Source organism: Ochotona curzoniae, unplaced genomic scaffold (genome assembly GCF_017591425.1).
Source record: "Ochotona curzoniae isolate NIBS_2020 unplaced genomic scaffold, NIBS_Ocur_1.0 contig_1274, whole genome shotgun sequence".
NCBI lineage: Eukaryota > Metazoa > Chordata > Mammalia > Lagomorpha > Ochotonidae > Ochotona > Ochotona curzoniae.
The window spans coordinates 4160826-4178859 of record NW_024465023.1 but is presented as its reverse complement, the minus strand read 5'-3'; the positions used below and the strand labels follow the sequence as shown (position 1 = coordinate 4178859).

At 42.6% G+C, this 18034-nt stretch overlaps 1 protein-coding gene across 4 annotated transcripts in view; it reads left to right on the top strand.

Annotated features, from left to right (window-relative positions):
* MAP7D2 (MAP7 domain containing 2) overlaps positions 1-18034 on the top strand; it is a 91863-nt gene that overhangs the window by 45064 nt on the left and 28765 nt on the right. Inside the window, exons 2-6 of one of the 4 annotated variants that reach the window (XM_041001302.1) lie at positions 4417-4494; positions 5315-5478; positions 8906-9017; positions 12815-12925; positions 14714-14836. In XM_041001302.1, the coding sequence (XP_040857236.1) occupies positions 4417-4494; positions 5315-5478; positions 8906-9017; positions 12815-12925; positions 14714-14836 (588 nt within the window). Of the gene's footprint in view, positions 1-4416; positions 4495-5314; positions 5479-8905; positions 9018-12814; positions 12926-14713; positions 14837-18034 lie in introns of those variants that run through there. The other 3 variants (XM_041001311.1, XM_041001330.1, XM_041001321.1) reach the window with 3 other exon arrangements.

Below are 18034 nucleotides of genomic sequence, written 5' to 3'. Positions count from 1 at the left end.
GGTGGTTGAACTGAGCCATAATAACTACTTGTTACTTCCTGTTTTGATGCTAATGATGACAGCAGTGGTGAGCACTAACAGTTTCTGAAGTGATTTGAAGGTGTGACTCTCTCATGGGCCACAAGGGGGCAGGCGGAAATCATGTATGTTTTTGGAATAAGCCACCTCTTTATACAACATCAAGGTAGTGTGATAGTTTGAATTGTGCTAGCTCTTTCTTTGTTCTTTTTTCTGTTTTAAGAGCACTTTCAACAATCCTGAGGCTTACCTTCGATATGTAGTGGGCCTATTAGTACCTAGAGGTGCATGGGCAATATAGAGCAAAGCCTGGGTTCTGCTGGATGAATAAGTTAGTTTTGGTACTGATGGGAGTGTCTGTCCAGCTGTCCTAGGCTTTTCTCTATAGCTTTTCACACAGAGGTAATCTTTGCTAATTAAACATGAAGTAGATACAACAACTTGAAAATGTTGATGGGAAAGAAAACAGCCTTCTCTCCTGCTCCCCTTCCACCAACTTTGTACCAGTTCTTGAGCATTGTGTGTTTGCCTTGCAGCCACAGGAGGACAAGGCTGGCTGGGCATATCCAGAGGTCTGGAATCCCTTGGGGAGGCCAGGTTACAGGGTGGCAGCTCTGTGGGAAAGCAGAGTTAGCATGGGGCCTGTGGAGCTTAAGAAGGGATGATGTGAACAGGAAGGTGTGTGGAAGAAAAGGCACTGTTGAAATCGAGCTGAAAAGAAAGATTGGTGTCAGATTGCACAGTACCTAAATGAGCTGAGATATTTGGTCTTTTATTGGAAAGGCATATATACAGACAGAAGAAGATAGAACGATCTTCCATCTGCTGGTTCACTTCCTAAGTGGCCGCAATGGCCAGAGGTGAGCCGATCTGAAGCCAGGAGCCAGGAAGCTTCTTCTTGGTCTCTCATGTGGGTTGCAGGGTCCCAAGGCCTTGGCCATCCTCTGCTGCTTTTCCAGGCCACAAGCAGGGGGCTGGATGGGAAGTGGGGCACCCATATGAGATCCCAGTGTGTGCAAGGTGAGGATTTATCCACTAGGGTATCATGCCAGGCCAGTATTTGGTCTTTAAAGTATTTTTTTTAAAATTTTTTAAATAATCTTACTTAGTTGATTAGGGTACAGAGGGTCAAGGGCTACTGGAAAGTGGGTAATACCATTGTTTCCACACTAATATCATCATTTTGCCCCCTGTATCTGGGGTCAGGGAAGAAACAAATGGAGAAGTCCCACCCAGCCTCCCATCCATCCCAGGTCCCCGATCTGGGGCATGCTCTGAGGGTCCTACTCAAGCAGTTTTGATAGTTCAACAGTTCTGAATTGCTGCCCATCTCACCGTTCCAAGCATGATGAAATCTATTCAGAATCTACTGGCTGACATAGTCCCTTCATGGTTGGGGTTCTGAGATCAGCAGTTCAGTTGGAGGGATCTCCAAAGAAACTATTTGAGGTGATCCCAGACCTGATTCTGGTGTGTGCTGGCCACATCAGGGTCCGGCACAGTCCGTCACCCCAATCAGCTTATGCACATGCTGGTCGTTGCACTTGCTGGGTCAGTTCTGTTTCCTCCCTGTCTTCCATGCAAACCAATGGGTGTTGCAGTCCAGCCTGATCCTGCCTACTTCACACTTGGCCCTCATGCAAACCAGTGGGAGCTGCAGCCTAGTTGGGGCGACTCCCATAACCTCCACCAGGCCTGCCCCCTACCCTGGCTCCCATGCATGCCAGTATGTACTGCAGGCTTGCTCAGTCTGTCCTACATCCCATTTAGCTCTCACACATGTCCCATTTGGGCTGGTGAATCAGTCTGACCCAAATAGATCTTATAGACTCTCCCCTCCAAACCACCAGGTCTCAGTCACCACACTTGCCAGAAAGTTCTGCGACCCTGTTGCTGGGAATCACCCAGAATTCATCCCTCACCTACACTCACACTGACCTTATTCATGTGTTTCCCTAGGCAGCAATTACATATCCTAAAAACCCCAAAGCTCGCCGCTGGGCGGCCAGCAGGCAGAGCCTCGCACCAAATAGGCGCAGTGGCTACCCAAAGCCCAGGACTCTGTCAACTGCCTTTCGGCAGTGACTTTGGCCTGAGTCCCCAGCCTTGGGTCTGGCCTGGCTGGGGCACCCCCCCCCCACAGCCGCCACACTGCAGGGAGCTGCTTTTGCCACAACCCCCACGGTCTGAACCCCTCTGAAGTATTTTTAAAAGATGTATTTATCTGAGATGTGTTTATCAGAGTTACATACACACATAGGAATAGAAAGAAATGGAGGGGGCAGGAAGAGAGATCTTCCATCCTCTGATTCATTCCCAAGATGACTGCAGTGGCTGGGGCTGGACCAGGCAGAAGACAGGAGCATCTTCCAGATCTCCCATTTTGTGTCAGGGGCCAAAGTACTTGGACCATGTTTGCTAATTTTTCTAGGCCTTTAGGAAAAAACTGAATCATAAGTGGAGCAGTCAGGATTCAAATTGAAGTTCATATGGTAAGCTGACATCGCAGGAGGGGTCTGTTTGCTGTGTTACAACACTGGTTCCAAAGGCCTTTAAATTCTTGATGACATTCATGTTGTTGGTAGTATGATAATAATTAAGGATGACTGAAAGCAAGTGTAAAGAGTGGTGCTTACAGGCTAAGGTGGATTTTCTCATACTTTCCTCTTGAACTTTAATATTCCTGACATGTAATCCAGACTATAAAAACAGACACATCTGGGGAGTCATGGCAATTTGCTGGTGTTGTGTCACCCCCTTCCATATTCCCACTGTCAGATCTCTGGGTCCATGACTTGCAAAGGCACGAAGCTCCTGGAGAGGGAGTGCAGATAACTGGTGGCAAGGAACATTGTGAAGTCATCAGGTAATGCTCCCAGAGTGGAAAACCTGCAGGGAAAGTGAATATGGTTGTGATCACAATAAAGCTGATTTCTCTTGAGCAATGCACTTAAACATTGTGTTGATTATGCTTGTGAATGACCAGTTACAACAGAGTGCAGTAAATTATTTCTAATGAAACTACCATGAAGTTCCACTTAGGGCCCGGCACAGTAGCCTAGAGGATAAGGTCCTCAGCTAGCACATGCCGGGATCCCATGTGGGTGCCAATTCATGTCCCAGCAGCTCCACTTCCCATCCAGCTCCCTGTTTGTGGCCTGGGAAATCAGTCGAGGACGGCCCAAAGCCTTGGGACCCTGCACCCACGTGAGACCTGGAGGAAGTTCCTAGCTCCTGGCTTTGGATCAGTGCAGACCAGCCATTGTGACCACTGGGGAGTGAATCATCAGATGGAAGATCTTCCTCTCTGTCTCATTCTCTGTGTATATCTGACTTTCCAATAAAAATAAATAAACCTTTAAAAATTTTAAAAAAGATCCATTTGACCTTTAAAATCCTTTAGGGTTCTGAGCTGCTGGGGTGCAGTTTTGGAGCTCCAGGGGTATTTCTTACACATTTTGGAGGAAGCTGTCAGATGTTCCACCTTATGTATTATAGACATTTTATTGATAAATAGAAATATATAATATTGCTGTCTTCTTTGTGGTTTTTAAAAAATTATTTATTTGTATTGGAAAGTAAGATTTTCAGAGAGAAGGAGACAGAGAGAAAGATCTTCTATCTGATGGTTCACTCCGCAAGTGACCACAAGAGCCGGACTTGAGCCAATCCAAAGCCAGGAGCCAGGAGCTTCTTCCAGGTCTTCCACTTAGGTACAAGGTCCCAAGGCTTTGGGCCGTCCTGTACTGCTTTCCCAGGCCACAAGCAGGGAGCTGGATGGGAAATGTCAAATACAAGGTGAGGATTTAGTCAGTAGAGTATTACACTGGGCCCTTCTCTATGATTATAGCATACTAAGATTGACATTGGAGTAAAATTGGTAGATTGAATTCAAATTTGAGCACTACATTCCACCACATTGACCTTCATAGCTTTTGTGTGTCTCTTGGCATTTGCCTTCTTTCAGCAATTGGGATGTTTGAGGTTTGTGTGTAATAGACATTCAGAATTTTGTCTACTTCTGTGCCTTCCTCTCCCTGATGCAATAGTGCCTCAGGCCTGGCACCAAGCTGCAAAAGTCCTGGTGAGGATCTTTATACTCTGCCAGGCGGTTGTCCCTTACCACACTTCCTGACCTTCGCAGGGCCAGAGAATGAAAAAAACAAGCTAGGTCCTTTGAGTTTGGTCTCAGCCCCACCACAGCACATGCTGGCATGGGTGGAGCTCTGGCTGCCCCTCTGCTGCTGGCTACTGTGCGTAATGCAAGGGAGTAGTCTGGACTTTTTCATTACGGATCACATGTGCTTGCGGCAAAGCCAAGGATACCTGCCCAGCTGCCTGTAGCATTCAACCTATAGGAAAAGGAAAAGAAAAATCATCATGTTTTCTGTCTTGTAGGTATGGATGGATTTTTGAAATCAGACGAGAGACAAAGATTAGCCAAAGAAAGACGGGAAGAAAGAGAGAAATGCCTGGGTAAGTTGCCTGATTTGTGTCTGTGACTTTTCTAAAGCTCTTTACATGAATGGGAAGAAACGTAGGGACTGACTGCTATGTCTCAGACGCTGTTAGTAGCTATATGGATGTCATGGCAAAGAAATGGATACCATTGCTGCCCTAAACCAAGCGGAATCATGGTACCCTCCAGAGTTCACTATTTGCACTCACTTGGATTCTGTCGTGGAGATCTAGAAAGACCCCCCTCGGAACTGAGGAAGTTGGCACTTAAGTCCATTTTCGCATTAAAGCAGGGAGCCCTGCTTGATAAAGGCCATCTTAACCTCCTGTGAGATAGAGACAGGTAAGTCATGGTTACCATGCTGTATTGTGAGGAAAAGAGTACCTTTTTTTACAACTTTTCCCAGTTCAGGGTCTGGTACAGGGTGAATTCCGTTAGTGATATACCCTTATAAATATTATTCCTCAAACTGTCATATGGATTAGCTGTTTTTTTCTTTTTACTCAATGTTAGCAGTAGTCATCATAGTTCCTGTGTGTAGAAGCACTTGCTGTGTGTGTGATATGTATCATCTTGGCTTCATCTTCACAACACTGTGGTGCAGCAGCCCCGGCTGTGCCCACTTCACAGAGTAGGAAGCCAAGACACAGGGTTATATAGTTAACAAGCCTAGGGTCATAACCGAGCTAGAGGCAAAGGTGCTAGACTTAGTCACTAAATCCTAGGAGATCCCATCAGGCTCTTTTTTTGGTCTTCCCTCTTCTTGATTTCTGATCTGAATCCAAGCGGCAAGGGATGCTCTGGATAGGACATATCTCTTTGGCGTTCCTTCTCCAGCTGCCCGGGAACAACAGATTTTGGAGAAGCAGAAAAGAGCCAAGCTCCAGTATGAGAAGCAAATTGAGGAGCGATGGCGGAAACTGGAAGAGCAGCGGCAGCGGGAGGATCAGAAGAGGGCTGCTGTGGAAGAGAAGAGGAAGCAGAAGCTCCGGGAGGAGGAGGTGAGCTCCCGAGGCCGCGCACGGCGTCTAGTGCTCAAGGCAGCTGAGCCAAGGCCCTCTGCCGCGCCCTCTCCCCAGCCAGTAGCACTAATAACTACAAAGCGCAGGCGCTAATTCACCTTGTAATCTTTGGCAAACGATCGACTTGTCTGGGCCTTGATTTGCTTGTTTTCCAAGTGGGGGAATTGAATTTATTGGTCTCCAACACCTGTTAGAACTAACCTTTTCTCTAAATTAAAGCTCACAGGGAATTATTTGAATAGGGACTCTGATATAGACCTGTGGGTGTCTAGGAATCTGATTTCCAAGGGCAAATACAAGGTCAGAGCAAGAGCTGTGAACAAGGAGAATATGATCCTATTATCCACTACTGGAAAAGAAGTCTACCTTCAGATAAAAGGTGCTAATGTATTTAAATTTTAATACAGTTTCTAGCATTAATCACACTTTTTTCTGGTAACCTTTTTGACAAGAAGTGAAATGCAGTCACCCCTACAAAATCCTATTACTAAATTTTCAAAATGTATTCAGAAAGTTATTTAGATTATAGATTTTATTAAGTATATTTTGGGAATATAATCATGTTGTATCTTATGGTAATCATTTTTTATTCATAAGATATGACTCATCTTTTGGTATGAACAATATATAGCAATTGGGTAATTTCTATCACTCTAGAATATGAATGCATTCATATCAATTCAGTATTTTTTTAAATCTATGAGCAGTTGTCTGTTACTTTGTAAGAGTATAAGAGTATTGCAAAAAAGTTCATGGAAAATGGAATATGATAACTTGTTTTGCTGTGAAAAATATTTGAAATCAGTGCATACTTTTTCATAATATACATTTTCCATAACCTTTTGAAGAACCTCTATGTATATTTACTTTCCTCTTTTTTTAGTTTAAAAATACATTATCAAAACTAGGCCCTCCTTTTCCCAAGAAGCCACCCATTTAGGATGATTTCTTGGACCTCTTGGTGACTAAAGGACTCAAGAAGAGCCTTGGCTGGGGGTTACACTTGTGGACTACAGTCTGATTGCTGTGACTTCATCTTTCAGTCCAAAAAACTGAATTATCAGTACAAAGACACTGCTTCCAACTCTAGCACTGGGCTAGAGTTGAAGAAATCTCCAGAGTGGCTTTTAGAGTAGCTCAGTGGATTCAGGGTAGCTGGCTGAGTTAGTCTTTCTAGAAGTGAGTGACTAGAGCAAGGACAGGCTTGCCTTCCGATGAACACTGCTTCTGGTCATGCCCTCCTGCCTGTTCAGTGGGCTGGCTGGCTCCATGAGCTTCAGTCGCCTTGTTCTCATCGATCCACTCTTGTGAGGTCTGTCTGGCATGCAGGAAATTCACCACAACCCACCCCATGCTAAATGCGCTCAAGAGGGAAAGATTTTAATGTTTATTATTAAATACTTAATGTCAGATCTATATCATGAAGTACCATTCAGCCCGTCTTGAGTGACCCAACTTCAGGCATCAAATGGTAGAGAGGTTCTGTTTACTCCAAGCTGTGTTTTTAAATTTTTTTAAAAAATGTATTTATTTGACAGGCAGAGTTATGGAGAAAAGGCAGGGGTGGGGGAGGGATATCTTTGACCCACTGGTTCCTTCCCTAAATTGCCACAGTGGCCAAGACTGAACTAAGTCAAAGCCAGGAGCTGGAACTCCACGTGATTGTCTCAAGTCTCGTGATGGGGACCATCTTCCGCTGCTTTCCCAAGGCACATTAACAGGGATCCGGATCTGAAGTACAGCAGCCAAAACACGAATTGGTGCTCGTGTGGCATGTTGGTGCCGCAGATGGTGGCTTAACCTTCTGTGCGAAAACACAGGTGCCCAAGTTATAACTTTTGTTTGGCAGATTATCAGGGTCAGTCATCAGACTTCAGTGGGCCAGGGTCTTAAGTACAGGATCCTATCAGGAAATGCACACTCATGACAGATTCCTGGGCCCACACTGGAGCACAGGTGGTAGCACATAGGAATCTGGGACTTAGCAGACTGAGAAAAGTAATCCTCTTTTCCTGCTCACAAACCCTGAACAACTCTTAGCAATGTTCAGTTTAGAGGAAAATTATGCAAAAATCTTGTGAAGCTAAGCATTCATCTTCCCCTTCTAGTATAGCTATCCAGATACCACATGGATGACCCTTATGTGTTTCTAGTAAGTGAAATAAAAGAACTTTTTTTTCTGATCTCTAAATCATGATTATGCAGTTGATGTTGTCCTAAATTAATTTTCTTGCTCACTTTTTTTTTAAGCCATGTGGAAATTTAGGTTTTTGTTTTGGAGTTGGGCAAGGATTAACACAAATCTGTAGCACCTCAGGATTTGGTTTAAGATTTTTTTTTAAGAGTTGCCAAGAAGGAGGGAGGAGGGGAGGAAGGGACAGATGGAGGGAGAGAGAGAGAGAGAGAATCTTGGAGTTGGACTGGTGCTTGTATGGGGTGCTGGTGTTGCTAAGAGCCCCTCTCGGTTGAGAGCTAAGGAGGAGGTGCAGCTGCTGGCTGTGCGGCGGCCCTTCTCCGGTGGGAGCCCGGGAGGAACTGGCATGTGCAGCGTCACTGTGCGGCTGGCCTCATAGAATCAGAGTGCTTCCCTTCCCTGCCAAGGACAGCTTTCTGAAAGGAGCAGAGAGTGCTTTTAGATAAATCCTGTTAAGAGAAAAACTGTATTGTTGTTCTTCTGTTTGAATTAAAGATTGTTTGGTTTTTCCTTCTGTACTAAAACTTATGTAACTCTGGGAAAGTATGACTGCTCTATCCACTCTTTGAAATATGCAATATTATCCCCAGAAAATTATGAAACAGAGAAGTGTCACAGTGTGAAAACAGTTGATTGCCCTTTAGGAAGTTCTAATATAAAAATAGGGCTTTGTAAATAATCATAAAGTATCACCCCAAAAAGTTAGGCTTAAGGCTACAAAAAATGAAATTAAAATTATATTTTAATTAAAATGTTGTCAAATCGAAGTGTTCTATGCTTTCACCTAGAAAGGCTGCTGTGCATTCTAGAGCAAAATGTTAGTTCTTCAGGATGCTGTGTAACTGCCTGGAGGCAGGCCTCAACGAGTTAATGCTTGTCTAGCATTATTCTTCAAGACATCAAGGTCTGGCTCAGCAGAAGCTTCTCCCTGGGGCAGGAGAGGACAGGGAGAAGCAAAGGACAGCACCTGACGTGGTGTTCATACTAAGGAGCAGCGTAACCTAAATGCATGGTTTATTCTCCACCCACTAAGAAGCTCCTCCCGTGTGTGGTGGTGTAGCCAAGGAAGCAGAGGGAATAGAGTGTCTGGGTTTAAATGCTGAGCAAAGAAGCTCATTTGGTGACTCAGCGTGCGCATTGAGGCACAGTGCGGTGGTAGGGCTGGCTGCTTCATCTTGCCCTGTGACACTGACGCTTGCTGTGCACTGGCAGGAGCGGCTGGAGGCCATGATGCGCCGTTCTCTGGAGCGCTCGCAGCAGCTGGAACTGAAGAAGAAGTGTTCATGGGGAGCATCCCAGGCCACGGGACCTGGAGGACGGGATGGTAAGTTGAAGGCTGTCTCTGCAATGCAGGGCCCTACTGGGGAGAACATGGGAGCGGCTTGGTTCTGAGGGACACATTGTACATTCAACAGGGACCGTTTGGAGATGTGCTGTTTGAAACTGCCAGACCTCCTTTGCATGCATTTCTGTAAAAGGAAACTAGACCTTTTTGCTGCCAAATAGCAGTTGATAGAGTTACAGTGCTTTGAGGTTGAGCAAAAAAACAAGCAAACAAACAAACAAAGAAAATGCATCCACAGCCTGGCCATTCAGTGGGCAAGCCCAGGGCTGAACTGATTCAGCACTCCGGAAGCAAGCAGGCAGCAGGGCAGCACTGCCTCGCCAACAGGAGATGGGGCTTTTTCTTTTCTCGTTATGAATGTTTGTTGCTCTTTTAGTCTTTGCTTCAAGGTGACTTATTTCATTCTCTGGTTCATACTCATCTTTAAAGTTTTGGATGTTCAGTGTACTTGCGCATTGGTCCTAGCTTCCTCTTTCCGGTGTTTCTTGATGTTTCAGTGATGTTAGCATTCTGCTGGCCAGGAGTGGTAAACTAGCTGTTTCTGACAGAAAATGTTTATAGTCATTTCTTTCACTTGGCTGAGTTGCTGTTTTAACCTTTGGCAGTGAAATTTTTTTTTTCCTTTTTTGAGTTCCTTTTCAGTTTTTGTAATTGGAAATTAAAATACAACAAATTGGGAACTTTTTTCTTTTACCTCTCTTTGCTCTGCTGTTTTGCTGTGTAGGTGAATCAGAAAATGCCCCACCCCCTGCTCTAGCTTTAGCAGCCAGCACTCTTGCTCCGGATGCAGGGACCGCCGCCGCCGAGTCTGCCAACGGTATAGCCGAGCGTCACCGCGCCATGGCGTCTGTGAAGCTGTTCCAATCACTCTCATTTCTGTGTCTGTCTCAAGCACTTTTACAGTTGATTTCTTAGTCTGACCTCTTCAAACTTTTTTTCTAGGAATGTGAATGGCATGCCCATAATTCCTTGTTGTTGTGTCATCATGGAGCTGTGCATGCTTTACATCTTAGTGTCCTGGACATTTCATGCTCAGTTCACTAATCTCTGCCTGGAACAATCCTGTCAGTGTTTGATTTTTATGTATGTAACTCTAACAAGTTCGCTGATCATCTGTTTTAGGTATTAAGTAGTAGGACATTCCCGTCACTTCTAGTTACCAAAACCTATCAACACAGAATGTAGCGAATGAACAAGTGTTTAACAGGGAATGCCAGGCACGCCATCACTGCTAACACTAGGAATTGAATCTTTAGATAATCTGGTTTTGTAATGCATTTCTTTTCTCTAACAGGCTGTGTCTTTTGGATACAGACTTGGGAAGTTCTTATGAGCTCTATGAAAGACAGTACTGGCAAAACCTTCTTTTCATTTAATAAGGACTTAGGAGTTCAACCTGTCTACCTGGCAATGAGAAAATAAGATGTTAGATTACAGATGCAGCATTCACCAGCAGCATGTATCATAGTAGCACTGAAAATAAATAGCTTTGGCTTCTGGCATCCTTTGACAAAGAATAACTTGCTAAATAGAGCTTGTGCTGCCTGGGTCAAGTACACACAGTATCGGCCCCGTCCTTCCTCTGCAGTGCAGGGCGAGTGAGGCTGACACTGGTGAGTAAGAGGGCACCAAAAAATCCAAATAATCAAGACTAAATAAGTTTTTCAAAGATTTATTTTTATTTATTTTTTTTTTTGGAAAGTCAGATATACAGAGAGGAAAGAGAGAAAGGAAGATCTTCTGTCTGCTGGCTCACTCCCCAAGTGGCCACAGTGGCCAGAGCTGAGCCAATCTGAAGCCAGGAGCCTCTTCTGGGTCTCCCATGTGGGTGCAGGGTCCCAAGGCTTTGGGCCATCCTTGACTGCTTTCGCAGGCTGCAAGTGGGGCTGCTGGGGCACAAATTGGCACCCATATGGGATCCCAGCACTTACTTACAAGGTGAGGATTTTAGCTGCTAGGCTACTGCGCTGGACCCAAGCAAATGCATTTTAATATTATATTTTCAAAGACCAAAATTAGTGAAAAATAATCAGTAGCAAAGTACTGAATTTTGGTAGAAAAACTCCATACACATAAGATCCTGAGGCAAAATGGAAAATATGCATCCATTTAGACTTAGTTTTCTGTCATTAATTTTTCCTAGAACTTTAAGGTCACTTAAAAAAAAAAAAAACTAGAAAATTGGGCCTGGCACAATAGCCTCATAGCTAAATGCTCGCCTTGCAACAATTGAGATCCCATATGAACACCGCATTATGTCTGGGCTGTCCCACTTCCCATCCAGCTCCCTGCTTGTGGCCTGGGAAAGCAGTGGAGGACGGCCCAAAGCCTTGGGACCCCGCACCTGCGTGGGAGACCTGGAAGAGACTCCTGGTTCCCTGGCTTCATCGACTCAGCTCTGGCTATTGTGGCCACTTTGAAAGTGAGCCAACGGGTCTGGCGGCATGGCCTAGTGGCTAAAGTCTTTGTGTTGAACACGCCAGGATCCCATATGGGCGCCAGTTCTAATCCCATCCAGCTCCACTTCCCATCCAGCTCCCTGCCTGTGGCCTGGGAAAGCAGTCGAGGACGGCCCAAAGCTTTGGGTTCCTGCACCCATGTGGGAGATTTGGAAGAGGTTCCTGGATCCTGGCTTCTGATCGGCGCAGCACCAGCCGTTGCGCTCACTTGGGGAGTGAATCATCGGATGGAAGATCTTCCTCTCTGTCTCACCTCCTCTCTGTATATCTGACTTTGTAATAAAAATAAATAAGTCTCAAAAAAAAAAAAAGAAAGTGAGCCAACGGAAAAAAATAATTAAAAGAAAGTGAGCCAGTGGACAGAAGATCTTTCTCTGTCTCTCCTCTCTGTAAATCTACCTTTCCAATAAAAATAAAAAATCTTTTAAAAATACTAAAAAAATTTGAAAAGTAGGAGTATTAAATTTTATATCATTTGAAATATTTATTTATTCCCAAATCAGATTTTTATAGCTTTTATTTCAGCTCAAGTTAATTAAAAATTTATTGTTTCATTTAAAAAATAAGATGGCAGAGGTGTAGATTTTGAAAATATTACTGATGAGTTTGCTTCATCTGTAGCCAAGGATACACATACTTCATTTTTCTTTATGCTATAACAGCTTGGTAGAGCACTTTTTATTTTGCATAATGATTTAATTGAGAAACAAGTCTGAAATAATGACTGGAATTTGAAAGCAGCAAACCTAAGGCTACATGGTAAAATCCTAAACCTAAATCATTAAACCTTTGCAAAAGGAACTTTTGCCTCCATCTTTTATAACAAGAGCAAAAATAGACTAGTAAAGGTTATTATAATGTAAACACATCTCCTTGTATAACAAATTGCATCTTTCTTGAACCTGAGCTACAGATGACCTTCAGGAAAAGTTCACTTTCAGTACATAATCTCAGGCCATAGAAGATTTTGTTAGTGATTTGTGTCTGGACCTAATTTAGTTTCATTTTTTGTGTTTTATTAATATATTTTCAAATCCCTGGACACCAAAAATGATTTGCAGGTGGGATTAACATGTCTTCTGTTGACCATTTGAGGGAGGCTGAATTATTTGAAATTGAACAGGTTAACACAATGAAGAAATCATAAGTAAAATCTTGCTATAGGCCAGTGGCTGATGTAGCTGCACAAATATGATTGAAGCAGAATGTATTGTGGTTAGAGACTGTGTGGATGAGGACAGGAAGGACACTTGGGGATATGTGTTTCTCACTCCACAGTCATATGAGTATGAATGTTTTCAATGCATTTCTCTGCAGCATGTGACAAACTCTCAACATCAGCCATGAATTTGCCAAAGCAGACGGAGCCTCCCATGAGCAAACGCCTGTCTTCATCCACTGCGGCAATGTCCTATTCCCCAGATCGAGGCAAGTGAGCATGTAGACCTGGTCTTTCCAGTGCTTGGTGTGAGCATCTTTTGTGGCTTTTGTGAGAGCCTCCTCTTGAGCTTTCTGCAAATACCACCCTTGTGGTCTGAACATAGAAGCCCCAAGAGTCTCACAGATGAAACTTGAGAAAGTAGCTTTGCTCATTAGATCGAGATCATTGTTAAATAAGGATGGTAAATAGTGATGCTCTCCTAGTCTGAAAGAGCTGGTCCTGCTTTGCACAGCACATTTAGGAGTTATCTTGCACAGGAATTCATTAAGCATGGGTACATGTGGGTATGTGTGAGTTTTAAAAAAGATTAACTCACCAGTCAGTGGCAATATGTGGACGATTTGAAACAGAGAGCAGAATTTATGAGTCTGTACTATGGGAGACACAGATATGTGAAAATTAGGGACCATTGCTTGTGGTTTGTGGGCCTTCCATGTAATAGATAAGAACACAAGCCTAGAGTTTAACAAGAAGCTTGCAGAAGAAGACAAAGATGGGTAGCCATTTCAGGCACTGTGTTTTGGGGTAGGAGACGATAAGGATAGAAAATGTATACGTTCAAAGTTTTGATTCTAATGGAGACTCAGATAAGTCCCTAAGATCTGAATTTACCCTTTCAAAGCAAGTAGGTTTAGGACGGGGGGAAACTCTCCCAGTGTTAAATGCATTTTTAATACATCACCATAGGAGTGTCAAGTGCCAGCAGTGTTGAGCACATGAAATTATCTCCAAGAGCACACAGGATGATGTAATTGACTTGGAAGAGGTCTGTATCCCTTCCTGGTTGTTGTTCACTGGTACTGACCTTGCCTGTTTCTCCCAGTCAGAGGTGTGGCATGCGTGTCAGAGACTGTAAATCAAACACATTTCATAAGTAAATACCAGGGACCTGGAAGGAAGTAAAGGCTAAATGAGAAAGCACCTACGTGATCTTAACTGTATAGCTGTCCAGCTAATGAGTATTACACCAGATATTTTTATTAATTCACATGTCGCAGATTGACATTGGATTAATTTTTGCATTAATTACTATGGAAAAAAGAATGCTACTAAATATCGTTGATAACCAAGTTATCTGAATATAGGTGATAAATTGAAAAATTTTAGTCCTCAAACTATTTTCCAGTTAATACACACTCAAAGAATACATAGTAATGGAAAAGTTAGTCCTTTGCCATACAATACATTCCAGAACTACCCAAATACTCGGGTCATTGAATTTTATATTAGGAACATTATTGTCTTCCAGTAAAGCTTATAACCAATGATTGTTACTATTTTTGTGCTTATCAGTTTTGCCCGTATTTACATGGGAGAGTATGAAAGGCTATATCTTGGGATTATTATAGGACAATGTGTTTCATTTTAAAATTTGATGTTATGTTTTTTTAACAGTAAGCTTAAAACAAGGGTTTTATAGGTATAATCTTTTTTCAGTGTTAGAACTGTTTGGTGAGTAAATGGTTTCTTGAGTCTGTATTACATCTTGGGAAGTGGACGAATTCTCTTTGGTTAATACCAGGTCATTGTACTGTAATACCATATTGAATAAGTTCTGGCAAGCCAAGAGAATTAATGTGTTCTGCCAAACTCTAAATAACACATAATTTGTCTTTTTTTACTGTGACAAACTCCAAAGTCATCATTCATTAAAATATTTTTATTTTCCATACTTGTTTTGTGACCCCAAATTTAATTTTCATCATGCACTATATCTTTTAAATCTTCTGTTTTAATTTTGCTTTTTAAAATTTTCATTTGATTACATCCCTTAGCTCATCGCATGCACCTTAGTCCCATGGAAAACTTTCTTGTTATGCGACTGTTGACACCCACACAGGCTTCTTTAGCCAGAAGGAGAAGTAAATCCCTGTTCTCTCAGCAGGCCAGTGATTCAGGTAAAAGAGGCAAAGCTGGTGACGCCAAGGAAAATCCCTGAGGTTGCTAAGCCTGGGATATGTTCCTCTGGTTTTTTTTTTTTTCTCTTTTGCTTATCACTTGCTGTCAAATGTCTTCAATAGCTAATAACACTTTCTACCCACCAGTATTTTGCTGTTGCTGTTTCTTAACTTTCTTTGAAAATATTTCAAAGGTGAGTAAACTCTAGTGAGTGAGGACATTTATATGAGAGGAAAAATCCATTTGGTAGCCTGTGAAGGTTGGTAGACTTTCCTTAAATTATTTGGCAATATAATATAGCCTTTAGACCAATCTCTGGAATTAGTCAGTGTAGCCATTTACAAGCTTTTACCAGTTTCACTAACTTAATTAACTTCCTTGGGCTTTTGCTGAGCTTTGAAATAGAGTTGCTTTCATTGTTGTGAGGATTAACTGATCTGATGTGTATAACTGAGATATCACAATGATTGGCCTAGAGCAAGAACTCAGCCAAGGTCTAGAGCCTTAATACCCAGAAAAATGTCCTGTGGGCCAGCTGTGGCCGCATCCCTGTGAGCAAGTTGACTTGATAGGCCTACCTCTTCTCAGATCTGCACATGAAAGTCAGAGAAACACTGGGCCACACCATGAAAACCCTTCCTTTCCCAAAGTATATGAAATCCACGTATAGTGCTTACCAAAGTCTTTGAGCAGCGTCATGTCATATGTCTACCTAAAGTCAGATCTGGTCTCTGTTCAGAGAGACAGCATTTCAATTACATACAACTTCTACTAGTTGTAAGTGACAAAGCTTCTAGCTGTAGCTGCTTCTAAATAGGTACCCCTTTTCTGCAAAGAAGATATATAAATAACCAATAAGCGCATGTCAAGGTTCACCACATTAGTCATTGGGAAATACAAATCAAAACTATAATGAAATACTATTTCACACTCACTAAGACAGCTCAAATTTTCTTAAATTTTTTTTTCATGGTATAGTTCCATAGGCTCAGGGCTTTCCCCTCCAAACTTCCCCATTCCCCTCACCTCCCTCCCCCCCCCCACTGTTTTCCTTCATATTATTACAATAGTCACAAGTCCATCATTCTAGGTAGCTAACATTTTTATAAGGGAAAATAACAAGTGTTAGAGAAGTGCAGACATTGGGCCCTCTACTTTGCTGATAGGAATGTAAAATGATGCAGCTGCTGTAGAAAACAGTGTGAAAATTCCTTTAAAAGCTAAAAACATAATTACCATATGACTCAGCTGTTTCCTTTCCTAGGTATATAAGAATGAAAGAATTAAAAACTTAAATTTACACAAAAACGTGTGCACAGATGTTGGTAACAACTTTATACACAGTAGCCACAATGCAGAAGCAACTCAGCTGTCTCAGAGCAGGTTAATGCAAAGATATGAAGAATATTCTGACAGCTTGTACAAGATGAATATTATGAAAAAGCAGTTTATGGATTTCTAATTTTTCACATCAAAATAAACTTATCTTTGTATAAAGATATTTATGTATTTATTTGAAAGCGTTACAAGAGGGGCTGGACAGAAACAGAAATCTTCCATCTGCGTCGTTTGCTTCCCAAATATTTGTAACAGCTGGGGCTGCACCAGCCCTGAGCCAGGAGTCCCATACGGATCTCCCACATAGGCGGCAGGGGCCCAAACATTCGGGCCATCTCTCACTGCTTTCCCCAGATCATTACTAGGTAGCTGGATTGGAAGTAGAACAGCCAGAACATGAACTAGCACCCATATGGGTTGCCAGCATTGCAGAAAGCAGTTTTATCTGCGCTATCACAACACTGACCTTTAAACTTATTTTCAAATTCTATTTTCCATGAAACCTTTGAAATGTTCTCATACAATATGATATATGCATAAACTAGAATACTTCTCAGATTTAAAGGAATGAAATAGGAGCTGGCATGATGGCTCAACTGCCTGTAAGTGGCAGCATTCCATATGTGTACCAGTTCATGTTCCAACCATTCTACTTCCCATCCAGCTCCCTGAGAAAGCAGTGGAGGACAGCCCAAAGACTTGGAACCCTACAGCTGTGTGGGACACCTGGAAGAAGCTCCTGGCTCCCAGCTTTGGATCGACTCAACATTGGCCATTGTGGCCATTTGAGGAGTAAACCATCAGATGGAAAATCTTTCTCTCTCCATCTCTCCTTCTCTCTGCAAATCTGCATTTCCAATAATAACAACTTTTGTTTTTAAAAAAAGAAATGAAATACCAATACATGCTTCATCATAGATAAATCTTGAAAGAAACATTATGCTAAGTGAAGGAAGCCAGTCACAAAAGAACAGAAAATAGTATATACCTAAAAAAAATTTTAACATAATATATAGGAGCTCTCTCCATTTTGAGACTGAAGAATTTATCATGTGCCTTAAGACCAACCCTAGGATTATTTGCTGCGTGGACTCACGGGACTCAGTATCTAGTTGCATTCATCTGTGAAAATGAGAGTGCAGAGAAAAAGCAACAGACAGGGCAAATGTAAGAGGCTAGGTCCAGGGAAGGCCAGCTGTAATCTTTCAGAATCCTCTCCAGGGGAATCCCTCAAGGTGCATTTTCTCCAGCAATGAGTTGTGACATGTGTGAAACTTTGCCAACCACAGAAACTTATTAGAAACTTAGTGCCCAGGCTTTTTCCTGGGGTTGGCCACGTGCATCCCTTGAATAGCACATATGTTCCAAACTCCCACAAAGAAAGCAAGTGTTCAGTATAACATATTGTTTGTGCAAACAGTTTAAGCACAGTGAATCACTCTCCGTTACCTTTGGGAACCTCCCTAAATCTAAGAGTCTTGTGAGGATATCAGTTAGATTTGCTGTGTTAACTCTTTTCTGTGCAGTCCACTTCTAGTCCCTTGGCCAAGATGTCTTTACAAAAAAAAGACTTAAGCTCTGTTTAGTAAATAGTGAGACTGAACTCTGGGACTGATCTCATTTCTGTACTTAATGAGCTCTGGACTCAGCATGAAAGCAAATACCATTAACCAAAAGGTCTGCCTTTAGGCAACAAGATGTCTTCCATTTTTCAGTTCTTGTGTGAATCTTAAAGCAAACAAACAGAAAAAACATGGTCCAAGACATCAATTAAGGCCAACCACAACTCTGGCCAGTAAGTTTAAGCTGGATCTGAACACCTGCCATAGTTGAGAAGGTGTCGTGATGAGGCACACACA